A 20,789-nucleotide genomic window follows, 5' to 3' on the forward strand; every position below is an offset into this window, starting at 1 on the left:
CGATTTCGGCCAGAAGGGAGATCTATGGAGTACCAAACAAGCACGCAGTCCAGAGACGATTGCATCAATGGTTGTAGGGTAGAGTTGCGATCAGCCATCCCATTCGAGTCCAGCATCGTAGTCAACTGGATCAACATGCATGCCCTAGTGCTAGCCAGAAGCTGAAAACCCTATGATATGACCTCTCCGAGTCTCGAAACAAGAAGGCCACTCGATCTAGAGCAGCCATTGGCATAACCAGGGGAAGCCCTGTGGATACACCTGGGAACGACGGAAGAGTCCGGGATTGCGATGGCTATGTATCGGAGGGGTTACGTCCCAGATGGGATAGCCGTGTTTTATCGCCGCCCCGAATCTTATCAGATCCGATTACTGCTGACTGTATGCAGGCCCTGACCAGCCGAGAAAGGGACGAGGAACCTTGCTGGGGACGAGCTAATTAAACCCGAATCCACGAACCTTGCATCATACATGGTGTCAGAGCAGCAAGTAGCACGCAGGTAGATTGGCACTTGCATACAACGGACCAAGGCTACTGCTGTCCCGGCCGAGTGGTTTTGGCTCCTTCGAGAACTCCTCTTTGGCTAAATGTCTATTAGTATCCGGTCCAGCGCATACGGCGGCGAAGGTGCTACTACTGGCTGCTGAGAGCGGCAACGCATCACTGGATCACGTTGCGAGGGAATCGTAAAACTTGGCAAGACTTACTATTGTGCAAGGAATTCGCGTCACACCGGGCTCGGAGGTCCACAGCTTCGGCGCAGTACAATTCGAGTTGTCAGCATGCCGATCAGGATTGTGGCTGGCATGCAGCATGGGCGCCAATACTGTAGGAGGAGCATGCGCAACCATCTGATAAGACCAGCCTCTTCCTCTTTCGGCGAGAAACACCACCAGCTCCTACACTACCACCCAATACGTACAGAGGAGGCATTTCAGTGTGCCTTTGTGATTTATCGTCTATGGCGCGATCCTTGCCGTATGAAGTTCGAAGAAAAAAGCAGTCGCAGCGAGATCGCAGAAGCCTTCGGTAAAGGATTGGACTTGGCTTTCCTTAGCTCCAAAATGGGCCGATCTGATAAAAATTTTATCAATCAGATAATCAGATAAACGACCATCAGCTCCACCCCCGCAGGGCGCTAGCTGGGATCATCTCCGAGGTCCACGCAGCAGTCCAAGGAAGGATCCAAGGGTTTTGGGAAACTCTGCACTAGGTAGACAAGCTTGCAGGCTATTCAATATGTAGCTACAGAAGGGACTGTTCTACTAGCCCGGGGGTGGATCAGTTTTATGAAGAGGATGCAAATATCGCATCTAAAGGACAGTAGGTAGGTTGAGTAAATCTTATACCGGTGATGTCGCCACCCAAAAAAACACCACTCACCTCTCTCTACCTCGTTATCCAGTAATCAGTACTACTATGTGGTACTGTAGGTTGGAGAGGAGCGCAGCAAAAACTACTACGACCGATTCCGACCTGTCCCTTAATTGAAGTGGAACATCCCCATTCGACACACACCATACCATGGAGACTGTACAACTCTACTGTTCTACCACCTTGGGCATGGTGGTAGTTCACCCGCCGACGACCCCCACAGAAATACGACCGGTGCTAAGGTGCTAACGAATGTGGCCTGCAAAGACCTTGTCCGGTCTAAGGCGCGTTCATAGTCGAATCGAATGATCAGTGGTGATCACCGGGTAACTAGCCTGGCTCGAGCTGGGGCTTCCGTCCTGCTTGGGTTTGTTGGCAGGTTGGGTCCTTGCATGCATATGCGCGCAAGACTGGGAGCGCGGGAAACTCTCAGCGCAAATAAACTATAAGTGGCCAAGATCCTGCGCCCGAGCCGCTCGGCTCTTGTTTCTCCCTCTCATATCCCTCTCCGTCCAATCCCGCCCAGCAGGTCGCGTGCATTTCTACCTTGCTCCCTATTGCTACGCGGCCGAGGCTTTCCGAGTCAGACGTCATCATCCACTGATACGTCTTGGCCTTTCTATCGCTCTTATTTGTTATCCATTTTTTCCGGAAGGAGAGGAGCAAGGACAAGAAAGGAAAAAAGAAAAAGAAGGACAACAACACATACAATGAGGTTTTTCTCCAAACCGCACGGCCCCGTCGAGGCCCCGGTCGTCGAGGAGACGCCGAAGACCGGCACCGCCGAGCCGAGGCCGCCGTCGGCACCGGCTCCGGCGAGAAAACTCAGCAGCTCAACGCCACGGACGGTCATGTCTCCGACAGCGATGCCATCTCGACCAATGCTCAGGAGGGTGTCAAAGACATTGAGGCCATGACCAAGGTCTGGCCCAAGTCCCACCTAGCTCTCGCCTATGTTCTGATCTGGATCATCTACTTCATGAACGCGCTGCAACAAGGAACGGTTACCCTGCTGTCAGTCTATGTGACCAGTTGGTTCGGACAGACGTCATTGACGGCCGCTACCTCTGTCATGTCCAGTCTTATCGGTGGCCTGTTCAAGTTGGCACTGGCCAAGGTTATCGACCTGTGGGGTCGGCCTCAGGGCTATGCCTTGATGGTTCTGTTCATGACCATCGGATTGATCATGGAGGCCGCTTGCCAGAACCTCGAGACTTACGCAGCTGCTCAAGTCTTCTACTGGGTTGGGTATGTGTTTACTATCTTGCTGCCCGTGTGAGACGTTACTAACCCTCTTTTTTTATACTTGATATAGCTACAACGGCCTCGACTACGTGATTAGCGTTTTCGTCTCGGACACTTCATCCTTGAAGAACCGAGGCTTGATGTTTGCATTCGTCTCGTCGCCTTTCATCATCACTGCCTGGCTTACCGGTTACGTTGCGGATGCCTTCCGAGAGGGCCCTGGTATCCGATGGTGCTTCGGCTCGTTCGCCATCATCATGCCTTGCATACTCATGACTTTGTGGGCCCTCCTCATCATCAACTACCGCCGCGCCAAGAAAATGGGTGTCATGCCTGTGAGAGCTGCCAGTGGTCGCACCAAGTGGCAGTCTCTTCGTCCATTACGCGGAAGAATTTGACATCATGGGTGTCTTCATCCTCGTGGCTGGACTGGCCCTGTTCCTGCTAGCCTTCAACATCTATTCTTACCAGACCGAGGGGTGGAAGTCGCCCATGATCATCTGCTTCATCATATTCGGTGGTCTTCTCATTGGCGGATTCGTCGTCTGGGAGAAGTACTTCGCTCGCGTTACCTTTATTCCTTTCCACCTCCTGATGGACCGTACCTGCATGGGCGCCTTCATGGTATCCGGCAGTGTGTTCATCAGCTTCTACCTCTGGGACAGCTACTTCCAGCCCTTCCTGATCATTGTCAACGGTCTTGACACTGTCCACACGGGTTACGTGCTCAACATCTACACCATTGGCTCCTGCTTCTGGTCTTTCATTGTCGGATGGGCAATCCGCTACACCGGCCACTTCAAGTGGATCGCTGTCTACTTCGCCATCCCCTTCACGATCCTGGGTGCTGGTCTGATGATCAACTTCCGAGAGCCCGACGTCAACATCGGCTACATCATCATGTGCCAGATCTTCATCGCCGTGGCCGGCGGCGGCATCGTCATCACGGAGCAGGTCGCGGCCCTGGCCGCCGCGTCCCATCAGTACGTCGCCGTCGTCCTGGCCATCGAGGGCATGTTCTCCAGCGTCGGCGGCGCCATCGGCACGACGGTCGCGACCGCCATCTGGACCGGCATCTTCCCCGGCAAGCTGGAGGCGTACCTGCCCGTCGAGGAGAAGGCCAACGCCCTGACCATATACGGCAGCCTCGAGGCCCAGCAGGCGTTCCCCCGCGGCAGCCCAGCCCATGCCGCCCTCACCCGCGCGTACGGCGAGACGCAGAAGCTCATGCTCATCGCCGCCACCGTGGTCCTGATCATCCCCTGGATCGCCGCCATGTGCTGGAGGGACATCAACGTCAAGAAGTTCAAGCAGGTCAAGGGCACTGTGGCGTAATAAAAATAAAAATCAAGACCTCATTCCTCCAATCGAGGGTTGCCCTAAAAGCCACCCTTGAAGTTTTCTTTATGTATAACATCGATATCCAATGCCCTTTTTCTATAACGAAGTGCACATGTTAGGTGGAGGGGAAGGAAACGACTGTTCAGTCGGGCCTCTTTCATAGATGTGTTGAGAAATATAACATTATCAATCGATACAAAATGTCATCCAAGGCCATCGCCATGACCCCGTTGAGCACTCCCAGCAGCTGGATCCTCTGTGCATCTCGTCCGCTAGCTCCTGCCTTGTTCTCTCCTCCGCACCAGTCGTAGCAGCCATGCTAATTGTCATTTCGCCAATAGTCGTCCGTGCACTCAGGGGGACGATTTCCGGGAGGACAGCTCGGCCCACAGCATTTGAAGCCGTCAAATGGACAGGCGCTATAAGATAGAAAAATAAAGGGGGGAATAAGTCAGCCTATGTGTTATTGCAAGCAAGAAGAAAGTACACCGTACGGATAAAACTCACACGGGGTAAATATGGCAAAGCAGGTTTGCTCCCTGCCCGTACGACCGCCCCAAGATGGCCTTGGTGAGAACAGTCCTAGCCTGTACAGAGACAGCCGCTGCCAGGGCGATGGCAGAAACGAAAGTGGCGATCTGCATTTTTTTTTGGCACGGATGCAATAGTTGACGGGTGAGGTGTGTAGACAAAAGACGGCCGGATGACGGAACGAGAGCGATCTCCTGAGCCAGAGTAAGGATGACTGGGTGGGTGGGTGGAAGGATGGATGGATGGATGGATGGATGGATGAGAAGGGGGAACAGGAGAACATCTGGGGGAGGCAGGCAGACCGGCTTATCTACGCACTTCGAGGTGAGCGTTTTGGAGGAATGGCCCGATCTACAAATGTTCTCTTCTCATTTGCGCAGGAGAGGCAGATTCGGGCATCCGAGGCAGCCACCACGCCAGCAAGCAAGCCCCCTCAATCCGCGCCAGTCAGTACATCTGACCCATGCCAAGCTGTTCGGTACCCTTCGCCGCTATTGTGACAGCTACCCAAAAGAGACGGATGGGGTGGAGGTGTGTTAGCCTGTGTGAGGGTTTGAGCAAGAAAGCCACATCCGGGTTCCGAACAACTCGCGCTGGAATTGTCATGCAGCAGGAGCCGGGCCCCTCCTCGAAGAACGGACTCGCACATCATTGGTGACTGGCGAAAGAAGGGGCGCTGACCCGTACCAAGGGCGGCAGTCCCTGAACGTGGTCACGGAAGCGATGGTGATGAGCTGCATGGAGCTTGTTTTTCAGTACCTTGAAAGGATCCCGACGTGTGTGAATGACCGACGGGCTGGGTCCAAGGACCTTTACGGCCAAAACTAATGCATGAATGAGAGTGATTGGAGACTTTACGAGAATCGGTCTTTTGACGAGGTGGGATTGATTCTGTTTCTTTCTATCTTGCTCCTTTCCCTCATGAACAGCTAACAAGTTTCGATAGTCAACCAGCGACTATAACGTCACATCTAATAGCCTCTAAATCAAGATAAGGACGCAACGCAGATATCACGCGGTACCTAGCGTGCGATCATCATGTACTTTTGCAGTGGGAATCCAGGCATCACATGCCCTGCGCGCCCCCCCCCCCAAAACTCTCTCACGCCATGTACCTAGATGAATATCGTGCTCAGCAGCTAGAAGAAGAACAAAAAAAAAAGGGTCAGTCTAATAACTTACGCACCTCGATAAAATGGATCGATTCTAGCTTCAAAGAAGAAGAAGAAGGAAACACGTACTCTGGGATAACTTGACATTTCGGCTCGCGCGCAATGAGGAGCGAACGCGCACCGTCCGCGTCCATGGCGCCGGCGATAGGACTGGCCTGCACACAGGCGGCCACTGCCATCACGGCGATCATGGAAGCAACGGTGGTGAATTGCATTTTGAGCTGGAATGAATGATGGATATAACTGGTAGGTTCTCAAGTTGCAACGGACGCGGTAGAATATAGATGATGAGTAGTATGTAGAGACTAATAAAGCCGATAAACAAAAACTGATTAGGAGAGGAAGGACAACACCATACCTGCTGAGGTAGACTGCCTTTTTATACACAGAGCAGGAACCCTTCGGGACAGCTTTGCGTCGTCTCTTACATATATCCATCGGCGTATTCATGCAGAGGAGGCTTGAAGTTACCTACAGACAGTCAGCCAACAGCCAACAAGCATCACGACGGCCACTATCACACAGAGGAAACAGGGGTCCGTCACTTACATACATACACCTTGCCCATCCTTAGATAGTTCGCATAATTGACCAATCTCCTTTCACCCATCCTCAACCCCTGACCTTAGCTTTTATGCAGTTGGCTATATGATTAGTAATCGTTTCCCCGTAGGAAGCGAGGGACGTTGGCTTTGTTGTTGGGTCCGGGACGGGCGGACCCCCTGCGGCCCCCCTCCTCTCCCCGTAGCCCAGGAGTCTGGTAACACCTCAGGTTGGATGATGTTGCTCTGGTTGATGAGACAAGCTTTTTTGGAAAATACCAAGAAGTTAGTTAATCTACTTACTGAAAGTCCACGACCTAGGGAGAACGTGACGCTTAAGAGCTTAGGGGCGCCACCTGCAAGGGAATGAATGAGTGTATGCAACGACAAGAGAAGGATCACAACAATACCATCCACCGAGGGCAACTCGCCCGGTATGGCCCGCTAAGTCCCAGCCCATGACCGGCAGACACACACTTCACGCGCGCCGTGCCGTAGCCGTATGGGCCAGTTCTTCTTGGCGGTTACTATGGCAATCTGGTTAAGAGATCTGACTAAGGAACTCTGAGCAATTGAGATTCTAAACAGCTAATGAACCCTGCCACGAAAGAACCAGTATAAGAAACGCAATCTCGGGGATACTGGCATATAAATAGTATCATGTGTTTCATCAGGTCTTTTAAGGCAAGGTCACTCAGAAAGGTAGCACCGTACACGTCGAATATTTATTACATTATTAGTGGCTATCTGGGACTTTCAAGTTCAGATAGCTATGGAAATCGAAAGCTACTTTTGCACCAATTATTCTCCTTTTACTCTTCCAGCGCATGCCATTTTGACCAGGATTTATCCAATAAGGTTCTGACATTTCACAGGCCTTGAGCTTTTTTTATGTCCAACTATGAATTTACAATGCAACAACAAGTCCGACCACACCGGCCAAGACCCCGCCGACCACCTTGGCGGCGCCCTGGGTAGCCGCAGCATTGGCGGGTGGGCTGGTCGAAGAGGCACCATCACCACCGGCGGGGGTGGACGTACCGCTGCCGCCGCCGCTGCCGCTGCCCGTGATCATCGTGATCGTGGCGCTCTGGGTCATGGTCATAGACATGGACATGGACATGGACGCCGTCGCGTTGGAGGGGATCGAGGTCTGGATGCTCAGCAGGGGGTCGGTGATGGGGGTCTCGGTGGCCGACGCCGACGCCGACGGGGGCGTGGTCATGGCGGCGCTGCTGGGCATGGCCGAGGCGCTGAAGGTGAGCTTGCCGGCCGCGTAGCTCGAGCAGATGTCCTGGCCGGCCTGCAGGGCCTGGCCCAGCTCCTTGGCCGAGCACTTGCTCTGCAGGCAGGGCGCCACGAGCGGCACCAGGGCCGTCTGCGTGTCCGCGCTGCACTGGCACTTGATGTCGCCCGAGGCGCAGCCGACCTTGCCGATGGCGTCGGTGAGGCAGGGGATCTGGTTTTTCGGGTTTGGGTCAGTTTCAAGTTCGGAATATTTGTGTATCTAGTTCGTTTGTTCGGTGAATCCACTTTATCTAGGTATCGATGATGAAACGAAACGAAACGAAACGAAACGAAACGAAACGAAACGAAACGATAGCGAGTCATGGGGGTATGTATGTATGTGTGTGTATGTATGGTAACCACTTACAGCGCAGTCAGGTTCGCCGGCAAAGTAGCACTGGGCAGCAGCAACGGCTGTCGTGGCGAGGATGAGAACAGCCTTCATTGTTTCTGGGTAGTTTCTGAACGTCCAAGAGGCAGTTATGGTGATGTTGGGGAGTAACGAGCGCAATTGACCTCAAAATAATGGTTGAGGAGAGGGGGAAAAGGTGAGCGGGGAGAGGGATGCTGTAAGGGGAGGAGAGGGAGTTGGAATCTGGTTATATAGCATACCATGACGGCCAGAATGGACGGGAACGCGTGCGTTTATTGGCGGGCTGTGGATTGGCATGGAAGGCCGCGCAACTCCCTCCCTCATTCATCGACGTCGTTCCATTGCTTAATTGGGGAGAATGGAAAGGTCATCTTAGCCAGCCCGTGGTCAAATGGATAGGATAAGGGGAGGTTCCCATTGGCCCGACGAGCAGGTCGATCAGCTGCAGCCCAAATGTCTAAGTCACAGTAGCCTTGGGCGTTTGCTAGTTCCCAGCCAGGTACGACTACTTGGACGGACAGGGAGGCAAGGAGGGTTCTAGCTTGAGCGCAGGTGGCAGGGGGATGCATGCGTGGTCAATACGAGCTCGGCGCTAGAAGCGGGGGTTAGAGAGGTACTTGTTGTCGCCATATATCCAAGGTCTCGTCGGCAAGTATCGCAGTATCAGAGAACCCCGCATCAGAGTTCAATTGTGTTTGGACTTTCTACCGGTGCGACCCATTCGACAAAACAAGAATTCTCTAGTCTATCCTGTCTTGGAAGTTCCGTCCCAGCTTCATTTCCTCAAACTTTTCCCAATGGCCAGGTAGGCTACTCGTTGTCGTACGTCGGACAAACCATGTTCCAACATTTTACCAATTCTTCTCTCTTCTTTTTCTTCTCCGTCTTCTTTTGGCCTCCCCGGCAGCCTGGCCATCCAACCACTCAACTGAGGTCATGAGTCAGTCCACGGCCTGCCTCTTGCGAAACCGCCGGGATATGCGCCAGTTGACGTAGATTGATACGGGCATCCCTACACCCAGGCCAACCCCGAGACCAATGGCAAGCCTATGATCCGATCTCTGCGCCGGACAACTGGCAGCAGCAGAATTAACACTTGTTGGTGTCGGGGAAAACGTCTGGGTGGCGGTGGTCGTAGTCGTGAGGCTGGCGGTCGTTGTGGTCAGGAGCGTCGTCCGCGTAGGGAGTCCTGGTCCTGTGGTGGAGTTTCACACAGTGATTGTTGCGGCGGAACTTCCCTTCGTGAGATGAGATCTCGTTACCTGAGAAAACCTTGTTGATGAGGTGCGTGGAAGAGCCGCTGACGTGGCGTTTGTCGTCGACCAGGACGTGGCCCTGGAGTTGAAAGAAGAAGCAGAAGAGGATATCCACGATTCGTCTGATGCAGCGCTGACGTATCCGCGGTGGCTTGCCGAAGACGACTGTTCAGCACGGAACATCTCGCAGGATCGGGAGAAGGCGTCCAGGGCGCTCAGCTCTATATCATCCGTCTCCGCCCCCGACGTCCCGCACTGGTGGTGGACCAGACTTCTCGCCAGCGACATGATCCGACGCTGTTGGCTCCCACACTGGCAATCGAGAGTCCAGACATAGCAGTGGCGGATAGACGAGATCGCGGCTGCAACAGCGTATCGCTATGTATTCGGAGGGAAAGCTTCAGCTACACCTGCACATGTTATTTCTCATCCCCCCTGCTGGTAGGTATTCAGGGGGAAGAGGGGCTTGGCGGAGAAGGTTCCTACAGCGCATTGCGGTTCTCCGTCGTAGAATTGTGCTGCGCAAACGCCCAACTGCAGCGGCGCGACGACTACGAGGGCTTTCATGTCTGTTCCTCTGTATCTTATTACAGTAAAGTCTTTATGTCTGGCCCATCGGATTGTTATGCATGAGAGAGGGCCAGGATCGGTCATCATGGCCTCCGGAACATACTCTTTCTTATACTAATGAGATAGCTTTCTGATGATCCAGGCATGGTGGTCTCAAGAACGTACGCGCATGATAGTAGAAGGTAGGCATATGGCCTCGATGTGTCTTCGTATCTTTCATCTGTGGTTCATGTCTCGTGGGGAGTGATTTAGATCTGCCATAGGCTAAGAGACTAAGTGTTGTTCTCGAAGAATCGCCACAGCACTGGCTTGGCAGGGTTTCCAACAAACATCGCAGAGCATCCGACCAGGGCAAAATCAGAGCCTGCTTCATGCATCGGGTTGCTGAAGTGTGGTTACAGATGGCCCTTAGTCGTCCGGAGGAACTCAGAGTTAAGGTTAGTCAAGCACGTATGATGAGAGTACCGGGACTACGGCTCAATAATAACAATAGTACGTATCGAAACCCCGGCTGACTGTAAAGCATGCGGATCTGGCAACGCTAAAAGACACCCATCACGAAGAATAAACGAAGATTTTGTGTAGTGAAGTAACATTGCTAGATTGTCCAACGCCAGTCTGCCTCCTTATGCTATGCAAGAACGTGAAAACATTTCGTAAACCCAACTCCCATACCATCCAATAGATCAGTCAGTCAGCATTGTTTTGCTGTTCAATCTCTTTTTCTCAATTATAAATTTCTCTCGAATAAATCTGCTTTATAACTAAATTTAAATGGCGAGGACTAGGCCCGACGCGGCAACCGCCGACACCAGGGCCAACACCTTGCTGGTATCGCCGGCGCGGAAGCTGGCCCCCGCGCTGGTCTCCTGGATGCCGATGACGGGTTTCGGCTGGTAGCCGCCCGCGATGGGCCGGGTGTCGGTGGTGCCGTCCCAGCAGTGGGCGTCGAAGCACTGCTGGCAGGCGGCGGGGATGGTGGTCTTGGTCTTGAGCATGCTGCGCTGCAGCACGGCGCAGCCGATGCAGGTGCGCCACTGGGCCGACATGTCGCCCGTCGTGCCGTTGCCCATGGTCGCGACGTTGAAGCCGTTCTGGATGATGGCGTTGCGCTCGGCGTCCTCGTAGCTCATCGTGAAGGTCGAGACGTTGCCCCAGGCCGTGTAGGCCATCAGGGGCACGTACACGATGAGCGGCGGCATGGCGGCATTGGCCCGGCCGCCCGTCGTGTAGTTCTGGGGGTCGCACCCGAAGAAGGTCGGGCGCTGGTTCAGGCCCTTGTTGATGAAGGTCTCGGCGTCCGGCACGACGGGGAAGCGGGTCCCGTTGCTGATGGGCTCCGCCGTGCGGTCGTACGTGGCTCGCAGCGCCGTGCCGTTGGGGAAGTTGTTGTCGGTATCGGCCGACGAGTCGACGGCGAAGATGACGTCGAGGGCGCGCTCCGGCTGGATCAGGGGGTGGAGAGGCATGTTCTGTAGATCCTCTCTGCCGTCCACGAGGGTCAAGGTCGCCTCGTTCGCGGACGGGTTGGTCTTGTTATTGTAGTGGAAGAAGGGGTTGGGAGAATAGACAGCGATGTCATCGTTGGCATCACCAATACGGTTCAAGATGCTCTCGATCGCGTTGGTAACAAAATCTGGGATCTTCTCCGACGAGATGTTGCGCATGGCAATCTGGTTGAAGAGCGAACTGCTAGTGCCCATGACATATCCGAACTGGTCGAATCCGCTCATACATCTCTCGTTGTCGGGAATAGCACCAGCCGAGAAGTTGGAACCGAGATACTGCAAGGGCACAAAACCAAATACGCTAGGGTCGAATGAGCCCATCTCCCACGGGTTAAATTCGTACACCGTGGAATTGAGCGCGACAACCTTTTCGTTGGGGAAACGGCCATCCGCCACCAGGATCGGCAGAGGCTGGTTGGCGTCGTTGAACCCAGGTGAGCGCGAGATGGACGAAAAGGTGTAGGAAGGGCCACCGTCCTTGGCATTGATCAGTTGGTACGACAGCGTGCGGCCCCAGTAGTCGGTGATGGAAGCTTCGTAGCCGGCATCTCGCTTCGCGTCGACGGCGTTGTGTACGTCATCCCAGTAGGAAGCCGTGTTGAGGATCGAAATGCCACTATCCTTGGGTCCTTGCAGGATGGATCTGCTGAACTGCCACAGGTCTGAGCCTTTGCTGCCGTCCCGGAGCTCGGAGACAGTCGAGAAGTTGTTGGCGTAGATGGAACCCACAAGCCAACCACCGCCCGATAGCCCAGCTAGGTAAGTGGCTGACTGCAGCAGCCCTCCAATGCCGTGTTGGTCGGTGGAGCCGGCGACGCGGCTGTCAGCGGCGGCCACGAAGCCCGCCCCGTTCATCAACGCCCTGTAGCCTCCGCCGGACAGCGCGATGCCCACATTGGGCAATTCTGTCAGATTCTGTCGGTGGGTGTTGATGTAGGCTTGCGCATCGAAACCGGAGATATTGGCTCCACGCAGGAAATCGATCATGGGCTGAACGGTCTTGCCGCGTCGTGTGCGCAGCCAGTCGGATTCCTGCTGTGAAACCGCCTCGGCACCACGAACTGTGGGCCGGGTTGAGGGACATTTGACCTCGCCGGCGCATAGCCTCCAGAGGGCGAGTCCGGGAGCGCCCGTTTGATCACATGTCCGACTTCGGATGAGACAGAGACAAGGCTCGGTGATGCGAGGGCCAGTGAGGCCAGCGATAGTAGTGAGAAGCTCGGATGCATCGGGCCTGCAAGTAAAATAGGGGAATAGGAAACGCAGGAAGGCTAGGAAGCAATGAAGAGAAAGAAAGAAAATTAGGGAGAAATATCCAAAGCAGAGCGAGCGTGAGTAAGACGGAATCTTATTATATTAATGAAGGAATGAGTCGAGTCGACTGCGTCACGCCGCAACAACACTGCAGTACGTGCACTGCCCCAGCCCACCGCGGCTCACACACGACGTAGGATGCGAAGTATGGAGTATTGGTTTCGCTGGTGGCCTATTCCGGGAGTGCCGGCAAGGGTGTTATGATGGGTACTTGTCGGTAAGGAGCCAGTAGTTTGACGCGCGCATGCGGCGTAGAGGTAGGCTGTGAGTAATGAGCAATAAATGCGAAAATGATTGGCCGTTTGTGTAGAATACGAAGAACGTGCTGCTTGTGTTGTGTATCAAGGTTCTGTTCATCGAGAAATGAAAATCGCCTCTTGTTTGCTTGTTTTGTCCATACAAGGCTTGGTGGAGTAGGGGGGTCCTGGATGATTTACGCCTGGTCGTGCATATTTAGTTAGCGATCTCTATTATCGGTATTTTATTGCGAGGCCCATCCATGCCTGTACAGACCACGGGTAGGACCGTAATGGTATATAGGTACGGTACCTGTATGTATCGATGGGCAGTTAGTTGGGTATCGCTGGGCCTGCTGGGGCTCTGACTTCAGCGCTTGTATCTGCGGGCTAAGGATACTAGCCACCAGCTGGCTCCTTACTGCTGCGATTTCTGCTCGTATAAAGTAAAATAAAAGAGGGCTGCCAGCTTCTGTTTGTTATTGACTGCACAGAAATTTGCAGCTTGCACACGCCAAGTCCATCATCTCCGCTGCATCCTAGTCATGTCAGCTTCGGGTTGGCGAAGGTCTGATTTAGTACGGTCCACACAGCAGCTTGGCCGGTGAGCAATGATGCAATAGGTCAGCCATGGTGCTCTTGCTTTTCGCATTTTCGCATTCATGAAACGGTGGGCGCACTCCCTGACAAGAATGACAGCATACATCTGTTTGCAACCTTGAGCCTTCTGCCGAAAACATACCACCGTTCCTCCCGAGGTGCCTTGCAGGTTGGACTAGTCTTCCAATAGCCTAGGCTACCTAGGGTCTGACTCTCTGGCAGTTTAAGGCGGCGCGGCCTGCGGACCTTAAGGGGTCCTGAGGTTGCACTCTCCGGGGAAGCGCGCAGATCAAAGTTGCCGCGTTTCCGAGCTCTGTCGCTACTAGTCCCGCATCAGGACATAACAGACGCCAAGACTACCGCAGCCCCCCCTTTCTGTCCTTCTGCCGCGTCTGTCTATCAGCCAACCATCAAATTCCACCTTAGTCGCCTGTCAGCCCAACCTAACTCCTAACTCCTTCGTGGCTCATTCATTCCTGTATCGCCATAATATCCATATAACACCTACAGAACATACATCATGTCGTGCTGCTGACAGAAGTGCCGAGTACGAAACCTCGCATTCTTTTGCGCAATCCTTCTCACAGCCTGCGCAGATCGGCGTGTTTCCGTTTCCTATCCCTCTTATTCGTCAGCATTTCGGTCCATAGGATGAAGGCAATAAAAAGACGACTCGCCCGGGGTGCTTGCGGCAGCCACCACCATCATCCTGAACAGGTCCGAAAGCATAATTGCCTCGGATGGTGAACCTTCGAGGCTGGAAGGACGATCCTGTCGACACTCTCCTCGGCACCAAGGAGGCACAGCTCATACTTCTTCGAGCGCAGAATCCACGACGCAATGCACTCATGTTTCCGAAAAACGAACGCGAGCGCCTATGCAGTAGCCAAATATGCTCCTTCTTTCCATTTACGGGTATCGTAATAATGCACGCAAATTCTATGCGATAACCTAGTACACAGACAACTCCCTCTCTCCCTTTGTCGCTGGATCGGGGAAGTAGCCAAAACAATTGGGGGTATTATGTGAGCACGAAATCGTACAGTCCATCTTCCAAGCCGAGCCAACTCTGTGTTGCACTCGTCAGCGCAGCGATTCATCATTCGGTGAGACGTGAAATAAAGAAAATGAGAAGAAGAAGAAACACCCAGGTTGGTCGCCTTGCCCACGTCTGATCGGATACATCCTTCTCTTTCTTTCTTTCGCTCGCTCTCTCCCTCTTTCTCTCTTTTGTCCTCCTCTTAATGTGGTCGTGGCTCATAAAGTCGTCCTAGATATTTAGGAGAAAACGTAATCTGGTTCAAGTGGTGTAGATCACCTAAAACGTATGGTAAGGACCCTCGACCTTCACATCCTTGATGCCTTCCGGTAACATGCGAAGCCAATTGGTCCAGCTCTCAATGTTGAGAGACTCGTCGGTTAATCGAATCGACAGGTTTAGCTGAGGTCCCCCATTGGCCTCGGGACTAAATAAAGGGGGTTTGGGTTGCACGAATTGCAGCGGGGCTAACGTAATCGAGGGAAGCCTCCAATTCCCCGACATCTGCAGGTGTAAAGGGGATGGCGTTCTCGTAATAGCGTCGAGTCCATGATGCCTCTCGTGGACAATTCGGGGGTAGAGTGCCAGAAGTTTCGAGTGAAACTCGGCTGCCGAAAGAGCATCCGATGGCCTCTGGTTGATGCGGGAACGCAGCTGCTCGGTCAGTGCTCGCGTGAGACTGTTCCTGCCGATCAAGTTGTATTGTTCCTGCGAGGTAGATGCGGCGATGATCTCGAGGACCCCCTTTTGGCGTACCATCTTAAAAGATGGATAGAACGGCGCATCGATAATGACTAATGTGTCCGAACAGGCTTCTTCCAGGGTTTGCTGAAGGCCATTCCATCGGATGGCAGACGCTCTGTCCATGTCCTCCACGCTGCAACAAGTCAGCTGTGTCATCGTACGGAGAATACTCCTAGCGAAGCTCACCTTGCCAAGATCATCTCCCTGTTTTCGTCCAAAAAGCTGCCCCCATTATAGTACACCACCTTCAATACATCGCGCGTATCACTATGATCAATGAAGTCATTGATTGTACGAGAGAGCCATCTCGATGAGTTTTTGCAGCCATCGGATGACGAAGGCGGGATTCGGATGACCTCAATCGTATAATGGTACATCTTGTCGAGTACCTCGGCCAGCTCATCGACGGTGGCTGCCACATTCGCATCCATATCATCTTGCCAACAGACAAGAAGTACCATAATCATGCTGTACCGTCCCCTATGGGGCCCGGACAGAATCCGAGAAGCGGTAGTTTCGAGCTCGGATTTGATCGAGTCGATATTGGGCAGAGCTGTGTACGATGGCGGGCCAGCTGCAAGCGAAGGCATCGTCATGGCTTTGTCTAGCCTGGGACCAGATGGCAAAGGGGTTCGAATGCGTGAGTCACTCAACGGCGCGCGGCCCGGTGTGCTCTGGGGGGCAGGGGGGGTTGGCGTCGAATCAACGTCCATGTCCTGGGGATCTTGTGTGTATGAATGCCGCAAGGCATGGTTGCTCGATGCCGGGCTGATTGGTCGACCCGCAAGTGGCACCAGTTCCTGCATCGGGCTGTGAGATCGATACTTTCTCATGGCGTCTTCCCAGGTCATGTTGTGGTGATTGGGATGGCACTATAGTACATGTCAGTGGCCGACCCTCCCTCCCCATTACTTCTTACATGGTAACGGCAAGCGAAACATGAGGAAAAATCCAGCTTACAGCAACCCGGCGTCGGCGGCAATCCTGGCAGGCCCCTAGTTTGCGTATCAGTGCAGCCTTCTCCCTCTGCTGGGCCGAAAGGGGGCCGGTACGCTGGCGGCTAGCGCGGCGACTATTGGAGATTTCCGCACCATCTTTGACCGAGAAAATCGACTGTGATGATTCCACGCTGTAGATTGTTGCGTTGGTGTCAGATGAGGCGTTGGTCACTGCTGTAACGTCTGTCACAGTGGTAGATGTGGACGAAGACGTATCTTTCCTGGAGGGTTGAGGTGATTGACCAGGGGAAGCCGGCATATGATTCTCAGGTTGATTGTGGGGTAACGGCTGTTGTTGATGTTGGTGTTGCACGCTCTGGTCTTCACTCTGCATCTGGCCTTGGTGTTGGTCCTGCTGCTGGGCCTGTGACTGTGACTGTGACTGTGACTGATGCTGTTGTTGTTGTTGTTGCTGCTGCTGCTGCTGCTGCTGCGGCTGCGGCGGCGGCGGCGGCGCTCTAGGGTCTTCCGACTTGGGAAATGCCTCTACCAAGCTCGGGGCGGGATGCATTGCGCGCGCGGACGGAAAGCCGACTACATCATAGGGAACGTATAGCAAAGTCACTCGCCTAAGAGCGCGTGCTCCACACCGGAGAAATGTATTTTTAAACAGCCAAAGCAAGAGCAGATTTGGATCTCGGCAGCAAAAGGTAGACAGAAAATAACGGCGTTGTTGTTCTTCCCAGCTGCACGGCTGGCCGGTAGGGGGAGAGAAAGGGGGGAGAATCCTTTTGGGCACAACTTTGGACGGAAGCGAATATGCTGCTGCAGATACCCCTCTCTCAAATGCGCGTGGAGAGGAAAATGTGCTTCCTCGGTGGAAAATCCGGGCCACAACCAAAAGCGAAAAGGTCTGGGACGGGATAGGGTCGTTCAGGTACCCGCAATGTCGATTCGTGGGAATGGAGACTGACTACCTGAGGAGGCACAGCAGTCAGTAGGCAACAAACAGACCTCTCTGTCTCTCTCTTTTGACTGTCTTTCAGGTGTAAAAGTAACCTAGATACATATAGCTTGTAGTAGAAGCACCCGTGAAGGTTTCGTTCGCTCGTCTGCCGGGCGGGCGGCATGAGCCGAATAGGTCCCCCGCGCTAAAAATACAATAAAATAAAAAAAAATGACAGGGAACGGGGAAATGGGGGACAAGCCGCTGCTCGCTATCAAAACCACTGCAACACTGAAAAATTACATTGCTCGGAGGAGACAAAAACGACAGGTGTGCACTGGAACAATGCCCGTAACTTTGAAATAAATATACGTATGAATGAATAGGAAGATTTCGCAAGGCAGGTAGTGGTAAATGGGAAATAGTACCTACCTACATGAAGTGATGTATGTAGGTACGTATATCGGGAGCTTTCTTCAAGACTGACTAACAGGATGTCAAGTTTAGGCGCGACGTCGTTCGAGCGATGCCACGTTAACCTCGGTCAACCATGGATAAGTAGAAATGGGACTTTGGCAAACAACAAGAAGGACTAGACATATGTTGACAAAGATGGTGAAAGAGCCGACGATTTGTATTCACCTAGAGACTCCAGGTGCAGACCCAGCAGCCTTGGGATTGGGTATTGTCAATATGTGTGCTACTCCTTGGAACGCACTTTGCCTTTTGGCTAGTTCCCGTCGAGGATAAATACATGCTTATCAACCCCAGTCGCACCTCGTCTCGCAGTCTGCCTTGGGTGGTAGAAGATCAATGTACCAGCAGGTAGGTAGGTATAGTATTGATGTATGTACATGTAGGTCTGTCTGTCTGCCAGCCAGCTACCATACCCAAGGTCAGAGTGATGCAAGGACGGTTGATGCCGTCCCCCTCAACTTTGGCATTCACAGGTGGTTGTTTTTCTTTCTGGCCTTTGTGCCCAAGGCGGTTGCAGGAAGCACCAGCCACGTGGGTGTCATATAGTCGTCGTCCCGCACTCCACGGATCTGACTGCTCAGGTGTTTGGGCCTCTATTTTCTTTTCTTTCTTTGGAACGAACCCCTCGCGGGCGCTCGATTGCGTTGTCAAGCCCGCCTGGCCAATCAAATTAACGGCCAATCAGGCATTTGATCCGACCGCTGGCTTCGGTGAGTGGACAGGATTCTCGGGTGCTTCCCACTCCACCCCCAGCAAGGTCAGTCCGGAACTCCAAATCTGGTAAAAAGGTGGTCAAACATCACCCCTACCTCTGCCTCCCACCCCTACCCTACCCCCCCCCCCCTCCCCCATCATTGCTTTTCTTGTTCTTTTTTTACGGGGCAAGAAGGGAAAAAAGAAGAAAAGAAAATAATAGAAAAAGAAAAATCTTCAACGACGAGATCTGGTGACATCTCCCTGTAGGGAAGGCGAGAGAGAGGATGTTACTCACACCTGGGCTCTCCAAAATATCCTCTCCGTCGTCCATGCAATCAATGTACCTACTCCCACCGACCTACTGACTAGCCTCTTCTGCCACCTGTGACGGACGACCACACGGGCTTGGATCTTACACGACGGCCACCAATCTAATCTGCCACGGCTCGACAGATCTGTTGTTTCCGGCGTGACAGCCAATGCATTTTCCCGCTTCATCACACCGTGCTGCATTGACACTTACTTTCCCAGACAAAGAATCTGCATCGCGCCATATGTTCCTTACAGTCCCCGGGCTTCATTTCCCCAACCATCTTTCTCCCTCTTCGCCTCCTCTGGAGGGCTGGTCTGCTGGCTGGATGGCCGTTGATGCTGCTGCTGCTGCTTCTGCTGCTGCATGCTGTATGTATGTACTGCCTGCTGGCACGATACCCTTCCAGGAATAGAAAACCACCTGCCGTTTCCGTTGCACACTCCTCTTCGATGGGCGCGTACTGCGCTCGGTAAAGATCGGGACGAGCTGCACCACATTTCCCAGTAGACCTCTGCAAGGCTGGCGGGACTCTCTCTCTTTCTCTCGCTCCCTCTCATTCTCTCTCTCTCTCTCTTATTTGGTGGAAACCGCGGCAACGCCGAATGGCTCTCCCTCATGCAACGTAGTGCCGAGCTGGCCCTTTTGTTCCCACTGCCTCACCTATCAGCGTTCGCTGGGCATCCATCTGGCGCCCGTTTCTCCCTCTGCTCGTACCCCTTTGCAGTGGGTTTGCGTTACGAATTTGTATCAGGTCATGGCAGATCGGCCCGGCAATATGTTAGGATCCTCTACTGCAGATCAAGATAGCTCCGCGTCATCGACCGGTGAGATATATGCTTGGGTGTTTGTTGTCTCAAACAATAAAGGCTATAGGCGAGGCCAAAATCGTGCTCATCCCCTTCCCGTGCGTTGTTGCTACATCTGCTCAGTCTTGCATACATGTGTAGTCTGATCTGCAGAACCCGAGATTACCTTTGGGTTTGTCGGCTCTAGACTAGAACCAGACCACATCGACAACGACAGATCCATATACCGTGTGCCGTACTACTCTTATCTCCTGACTTTGGTGGCGCTCATACTTCGTGAATATCGCATACGGCGGTCTGCCTCCCTGAGACCTATTTTTGCCCCTCGAGCGCCGATATTTGCCTCTGTCCCAGTCCTCTTCTCTTCGTCTTGGATACACGCTGCATGGCAGGTGACTAGGTATGCTTGATAATTAAACCAGGGTAGCAATCGGCAAACGAGCCGGAAAGAACTGTTTCTTGTCGAGCAGAAGATGTGGTAAATCATTACTTGGACAGCAGACTATAGAAGAGCAAGCGAGACCGACCCTTGATCGCCTCTACCAACCCTTGTGGGGTGCTCGACCGACTCATTTCGCCATCATATCAGGGCTACTGATCCAGTGACACTATCCCCATACCCCTGAGCAATGTTCATACCATTAGATAGCAGATCGACCAGTTCACGCGAAAGCCCCTGAAAACACCACAACAAGATCATAAAAGCCTGAGAACGACCGAAAACCGTACCGACCTCACGCGGGAGCACCCCTATTCACACCATATCTGACTATTCCCCCAACCCTTCCCCCCTCGAGGGGTTCTCGTTTCCTGAACACGCTATAAAACGCCCGAACGTCCGAATCCAATAGTAAAGATCGGCCCCATTACTTGTCACTTCCGGTGCCATCCCCCCTACTGCGGCAACTGCTATACAGACGATACCCCCACACCGCAACCCTGTCTACCGTGACAGATCGGCCCGCCAGAAGAACCAGAAGCTTCTGTAGCTTCTTGCTCCAGCAGCCGCCACAGAGCTGTCGGTCTCGTCCCTCGAGACGTTCGAGGGCTTGCTGTTCTTCTCCTCGGGGGCACCTAGCCGCTGCTTCTCCGGGTCGTGAGCGGGCTGTTGCTGCTGAGCCGAGAAGTGCTCGTACAGGCATTCCATGGAGCGGGAGTCAAGCATCTTGATGAAGGTGTGTATACGTGTGCGCACGTGTGAATTTGTGCTTGACAGGGTGTATGTATGTGTGCGTGGGTGCTATAGTTGCTAGGCTTGGTAGTCGATAACAACAGCAGGGATAAGTAGTTGAAGTTCGAGTGATCACCACCGCCGCGCCAGGGGTATTGTTGTCTTATTTGGTACGGTGAAGAGATCTAGGTAGGTCGCATCAAGAAAAAAGGAGCCAAGTCAGCTACAAGGATGGGGTAATGGATGATTGCCAGGAGGTCGAAGGCGATGTATGTGTTCTATATTGTGCTAAACACCTCGAGTGGAGGC

The 20,789-nt window shown here is 53.3% G+C and overlaps 7 protein-coding genes across 7 annotated transcripts; 1 reads left to right on the forward strand and 6 right to left on the reverse strand.

Moving 5' to 3' along the window:
• Window positions 1-2,085: 2,085 nt before the first annotated feature.
• On the forward strand, window positions 2,086-3,955 carry PG994_007383 (siderophore iron transporter; the record flags this gene model as incomplete). The annotated part of the gene is made up of 4 exons (XM_066858792.1): window positions 2,086-2,174; window positions 2,240-2,623; window positions 2,691-2,944; window positions 2,970-3,955. The coding sequence occupies 4 exons, from the start codon at window positions 2,086-2,088 to the stop codon at window positions 3,953-3,955; spliced, it is 1,713 nt and encodes a 570-aa protein (XP_066715734.1).
• Window positions 3,956-5,438: 1,483 nt separating this feature from the next.
• On the reverse strand, window positions 5,439-5,879 carry PG994_007384 (uncharacterized protein; the record flags this gene model as incomplete). Its single annotated transcript, XM_066858793.1, has 2 exons — window positions 5,439-5,449; window positions 5,675-5,879. 2 exons carry the CDS (start codon window positions 5,877-5,879, stop codon window positions 5,439-5,441), a joined length of 216 nt encoding a protein of 71 aa, XP_066715735.1.
• Window positions 5,880-7,113: 1,234 nt separating this feature from the next.
• Window positions 7,114-7,938, reverse strand: PG994_007385 (uncharacterized protein; the record flags this gene model as incomplete). The annotated part of the gene is made up of 2 exons (XM_066858794.1): window positions 7,114-7,665; window positions 7,861-7,938. 2 exons carry the CDS (start codon window positions 7,936-7,938, stop codon window positions 7,114-7,116), a joined length of 630 nt encoding a protein of 209 aa, XP_066715736.1.
• Window positions 7,939-8,955: 1,017 nt separating this feature from the next.
• On the reverse strand, window positions 8,956-9,305 carry PG994_007386 (uncharacterized protein; the record flags this gene model as incomplete). Its single annotated transcript, XM_066858795.1, has 2 exons — window positions 8,956-9,201; window positions 9,261-9,305. 2 exons carry the CDS (start codon window positions 9,303-9,305, stop codon window positions 8,956-8,958), a joined length of 291 nt encoding a protein of 96 aa, XP_066715737.1.
• A 1,157-nt stretch (window positions 9,306-10,462) lies between these two features.
• Window positions 10,463-12,965, reverse strand: PG994_007387 (lysophospholipase catalytic domain-containing protein; the record flags this gene model as incomplete). Its single annotated transcript, XM_066858796.1, has 2 exons — window positions 10,463-12,434; window positions 12,952-12,965. 2 exons carry the CDS (start codon window positions 12,963-12,965, stop codon window positions 10,463-10,465), a joined length of 1,986 nt encoding a protein of 661 aa, XP_066715738.1.
• A 1,703-nt stretch (window positions 12,966-14,668) lies between these two features.
• On the reverse strand, window positions 14,669-16,642 carry PG994_007388 (uncharacterized protein; the record flags this gene model as incomplete). The annotated part of the gene is made up of 3 exons (XM_066858797.1): window positions 14,669-15,266; window positions 15,320-16,005; window positions 16,094-16,642. 3 exons carry the CDS (start codon window positions 16,640-16,642, stop codon window positions 14,669-14,671), a joined length of 1,833 nt encoding a protein of 610 aa, XP_066715739.1.
• A 3,610-nt stretch (window positions 16,643-20,252) lies between these two features.
• On the reverse strand, window positions 20,253-20,474 carry PG994_007389 (uncharacterized protein; the record flags this gene model as incomplete). The annotated part of the gene is made up of 1 exon (XM_066858798.1): window positions 20,253-20,474. The coding sequence occupies one exon, from the start codon at window positions 20,472-20,474 to the stop codon at window positions 20,253-20,255; it is 222 nt and encodes a 73-aa protein (XP_066715740.1).
• Window positions 20,475-20,789: the final 315 nt, after the last annotated feature.

Source organism: Apiospora phragmitis, assembly GCF_038363925.1.
Source record: "Apiospora phragmitis strain CBS 135458 chromosome Unknown utg000007l:1.0-2108841.0:1.0-2111359.0, whole genome shotgun sequence".
NCBI lineage: Eukaryota > Fungi > Ascomycota > Sordariomycetes > Amphisphaeriales > Apiosporaceae > Apiospora > Apiospora phragmitis.